Source organism: Hippocampus comes, unplaced genomic scaffold (genome assembly GCF_001891065.2).
Source record: "Hippocampus comes isolate QL1 unplaced genomic scaffold, H_comes_QL1_v1.1 scaffold185, whole genome shotgun sequence".
Lineage (NCBI taxonomy): Eukaryota > Metazoa > Chordata > Actinopteri > Syngnathiformes > Syngnathidae > Hippocampus > Hippocampus comes.
In genome coordinates, this window is record NW_017805931.1 from 270,556 (window position 1) to 274,676 (window position 4,121).

The 4,121-nt window shown below is 55.1% G+C and overlaps 1 protein-coding gene across 5 annotated transcripts in view; it reads left to right on the plus strand.

Moving 5' to 3' along the window:
* dlec1 (DLEC1 cilia and flagella associated protein) overlaps nt 1–4,121 on the plus strand; it is a 15,612-nt gene that overhangs the window by 9,614 nt on the left and 1,877 nt on the right. For all 5 annotated transcript variants that reach the window (XM_019889976.1, XM_019889974.1, XM_019889971.1 and 2 more), the window contains exons 24-36: nt 782–898; nt 976–1,097; nt 1,176–1,361; nt 1,443–1,510; nt 1,584–1,735; nt 2,303–2,418; nt 2,484–2,554; nt 2,654–2,853; nt 3,008–3,151; nt 3,251–3,364; nt 3,552–3,646; nt 3,729–3,813; nt 3,875–4,063. In XM_019889976.1, coding sequence (XP_019745535.1) covers nt 782–898; nt 976–1,097; nt 1,176–1,361; nt 1,443–1,510; nt 1,584–1,735; nt 2,303–2,418; nt 2,484–2,554; nt 2,654–2,853; nt 3,008–3,151; nt 3,251–3,364; nt 3,552–3,646; nt 3,729–3,813; nt 3,875–4,063 — 1,659 coding nt within the window. The remainder of the gene's footprint in view (nt 1–781; nt 899–975; nt 1,098–1,175; nt 1,362–1,442; nt 1,511–1,583; nt 1,736–2,302; nt 2,419–2,483; nt 2,555–2,653; nt 2,854–3,007; nt 3,152–3,250; nt 3,365–3,551; nt 3,647–3,728; nt 3,814–3,874; nt 4,064–4,121) is intronic.

The following is a 4,121-nucleotide window of genomic DNA, read 5'->3' on the forward strand; positions in this document are numbered from 1 at the left end:
GGCGGCAGCGTGTACATCCGCTTCAGGCCGCAATTCTGCCAAGAGCTCGAAACGGAGCTGGAGCTGGCCGTGGAGGACGGGACCGGATGGTAGGTAGAAAAAAACAAACGTACTGACCTCCAGATCATTTCTTTTCTTCTTTGAAAAACCAAAACATTGTCGTGGACATCGGATCAACATTGAACAAGCCAGACGTGCTGCTTGAAGTGCTGTCGCCGTCGCGCATGGCATCTTTGACTTTTCTACCTTCCTTCCTTCCTTCCTGACTTCCTTTCCCAAGGCCCGCTTGGGAGTCCTGCATCCTTACATCTTTCCTTTGCTGAACTCATTTGATGCCGAACGGGAAAATTACATTTTTTTGAATGTAATAATCGATGGCTTTGGGCAGCTCCTCAGTCAGTATCGGTCGGGGCTTTGGAAATTATTTCAGTCTGATAAATCACCACTCGATGGCAGGAGTGGCTTTGACCACACCTCGGTGCCCAGACCGCGTGTGCGTGTGCGCGTTCAGTACGGCGATGGTGGCGTTTCTGCTCTTCAGAGAGCCAGCAATTTCTCTTCAAGCCGTTCCAAAGTACATTTGGCCTTAAATGAAGTCTGTGTTCTCAGAACAGGGGCCCCGACCTTTTTTGTGTCGTGGACCAGGTCATCGACGGCCCGGGCGGCGTGTTTGACCGACGCCCAATTTGCTACCAAGGCCGAGATCTGCCCGGTAGCAAATGGGCCGCGGGCCCGGCGGTCGGCGCCGCCCCTTTTCTAGCGGATGCCTTTTCTTCTTCAGGACGAGCTCAGGGGTCAGCAGGCGTCTCTTTGTTCAGCCACTTTTGAGCCCCTGTCGGGCAGTCTGGGACCCAACGCCAGCCTGGACATCCGCGTCTCCTTCGTGTCCCAAACCGACGTGAGGAACGCTCGCGGCAGATCAAAGGCTGGCTTTGCGGCCGAGCTGGTTCGCAGTTTGCTTTGCCGTCACCCCAGTCGGCGCTGAATGACGTGGTGGCGCTCTGCGAGGTGGAGGGCATGAGCTCGCCTCTGGTTCTCAGCATCCTGGCGCCCGCCACCCAGAGTCTCCGAGTGTCCTACGCGCTCCCCGGCATCAGGTAGGAACGCCGAGGGACACGCCGCACCCGTCGGCCTCTCAAAGTCCTCGCCCGCCGCCCTCCTTCCTCTCCCGCCAGTCGTCCCGTTTCGGCCGATGGGGGGCAAGAGGCGTTGACGGTCGACTTCGGCGAGGTGCTGCTGGCGGAAGCCGTCACCAAGCAGCTGCTGATGAGCAATCACACCGCCATCCTGGCGCCCTTCACCATCCGGGCGGAGTTTTTCAACTGCGACGCGGCGAAGCCCAGCAACCAATCACAGAGAAGGTGCTCGCCCCAATAATCGTGTGTGTGTGTGGGGGGTGGCGGTGGGGATAGTAGTGAACAACAAACACTTTTTCCCCAAAGATCCCAATACATGAAGAAGCCGCTTCACTCGGTCCAAGCCGGCAAATTGGAGGAGCAAGCACACAAGGGTACGTATGCCGGCGCTCTCAAAAGGTCCCTTTGAAACCAGCAACAAATGCCGCGTTTGACGTGCCGCGGCAGACTTTTTGAGCAACCTGCTGGCCAACGGAAAAGGCGCGGCCTTCTTCATCGTGCCGTGCGCCGGAACGCTGGAACCCTTCGAGACCCAAACTGTGGACGTCACCGCCTACAGCGACATGTGGGGCGACTACCGAGACAATCTCGTATGCAAGGTCGGCCCGACAAGTAGGAATCTTCAAAACCGCCGCCTTGTTACGCGCTTCCCGGAAGTCGTTCTTTCACGCTCGCAGCCCACCACTTTTGTTTTGCGGTCATGAAAGAAGAAAAGATTTTTTTAAAGCGAGCAATTCTACCTTCGCATTAGACTAACAAGCCGCAGTATTCCATTTTTACATTTTCTTCACCATATAAAAAAAAAATATATGCAGTATGTATATCTATGTATCCATCTATATATAGATAGATATATTGACTTGAACACATTTTGAAATCGATTTCAACGTTACGCTATATATGCAGTATGTATATCTATGTATCTATCTATCTATATAGATATATGTATTGACTTGAACACATTTTGAAATCGATTTCAACGTTACGCTGACACGTCACTTCTTTGGTGATGCTCTTTTCAATGTCAATTGGATTGGAAAAAAAAAACCTTTGAACAAAATATGAGGAGCTGGAATCGAAGGCCCGCCTCATGGGGGATTTTCCAATGAGAACGAAATCATTAAAATAACATCAAAATAAAGAATGAATGTGTATTTTTGCGGCAGGTGGGGGACCTCGAGCCCAGCCTCCTCCCCATGCGGATGCTGGTGAAAGGCTGTCCGCTCTACTTCCAAATCACCGGCCCGCGCCCCGACGACCAGTTCCAGGGACCCAACGTACAGTGAGTGCCGCCATCCGCGCAAAACCAGCGCTATGTCCACACGCGTCCCGTTTGTGTGTGTGTAGGTTTGGGACGCGTTTATCTGGAGGGGACACCATTTCCCGTTCCCTTCGCATCAACAACCCCACGCTCTTTGGTAAGTCGCGCTCTTTCCGATGGCTTCGTTTTTCCATGAAACAACCAAATCCACCACGTTGTTAATATTATTGTTTTTTTTTGGGGGGGGTGGGGATAGATATCCGTCTGGACTGGGAGACGTACAACATCATCCCGAACGACCGCAAACTGGTGGACGTGGTGATGTCATACGGGGAAAGCTTCCCGCTCAAGGATGCCGACGACAACCCCCGGGGAGCGTCCAGGCTTCCCAACGGCGAGGCCGCCTGGAAAAGGTCCCACGATTCGGGCCCGCAGGCTTCGCTCCGCTGCGCCGCTGTGAGCGTCGATAAAATAACTGGCGGGGGGCGGGTTCGGTTTTCGATGAGGTCATAATTGCACGCAGCTGAAATGCATTTGATGAGCGCCTCATCTTGTAACGCCGCTCGGGAGCCTCCTCCGTTGCAATCGCCTCTCCCCTCTGTGATTTCAGGGCACGGAGAGAGAAGACGACGCGAGCGAGGAGGAGGAAGGCGACAGACTGTGTCCCGCCAAGAGAAAAATGCTGTCTGTCCACATCCGACCTCACGTGGGTGACAAGTCCGATGAGCCCTACTGCGTCTCGCCGCGGCAGATTGTACGCACGCCGCCGTTTCGCCCGCTTTGCTCGTACGATGGCAAACCCGGAGCGTGTGTTGCGCCCCCCCGGCCCCTCCTTGTTTCTCCCCGTTCCCAGGTGATCCCGGCGCAAGGCAACAGCACCGTGCACGTGTCTTTCACCCCACTCACAACATCGTGCGAGTCCAAGTGCGTGGGCTTGGCCCTGGCCTTCATTAGCCTGGACTCAAAGGTAAACGCGCTCGGCGCGCACGCAATGCCATGAGTTTTTGATGCAGACCCCCCCCCCCCACACACACACACACACACACGCGCTTAAGTGGCACTTCGCTTGTATTTAGTGCTGAAGTTGCAGGTCTTGTGAGATTTTGCCCAGGAACGATTTGAGCTCAGCGTTCCCGTGGTCGTTTTTGTCCCAGGAGGCTTCCTGCGTGCCGGCCAAGGTGTCACGGGCCCGGGGCTTGGATCTGGAGCCCATCAGAGTGGATCTCCTGGCGCTGGTCAAGCCTGCGGTGTAAGCAATGGCAACATCATGCCCACGCTCGGAACAAGTGCTTGTCCAGAAACTCAGCGAGTCGCGTTTCTTCGGGTCGCAGGCTCTCGGTGCAAATGGAGGACGACAACAAGGTGGTGGAATTTCACACCTCGGCCGGCGATTTAATCAAGACGGAGGGAGACGAGGTCGGTCCGCCGTTAAACGGCAGATGTGCCGTCGCGGCTCATTTTGGGGAAACTTTTGCAGGTCTATTTGGAGGCGTTTGACAGCGTGCAGAGCTTCCTGCTAAAGAACACCACCGAGATGCCCCTGCGCTTCAGATTCAGGACGCAGCCGCCGTTTTCGGTGGTCAAGGGGCCCGCCGGGGCGGGCTCCGGCAGATCGTCGGCCGCTGACCCCCACGCGATGATTCTACATTCCCAAAACAGCATACTGGTACAACCGAGACACACCGCTGGCTAATTTGGTCAATTCATTTTTTTGGGGGGGGGGG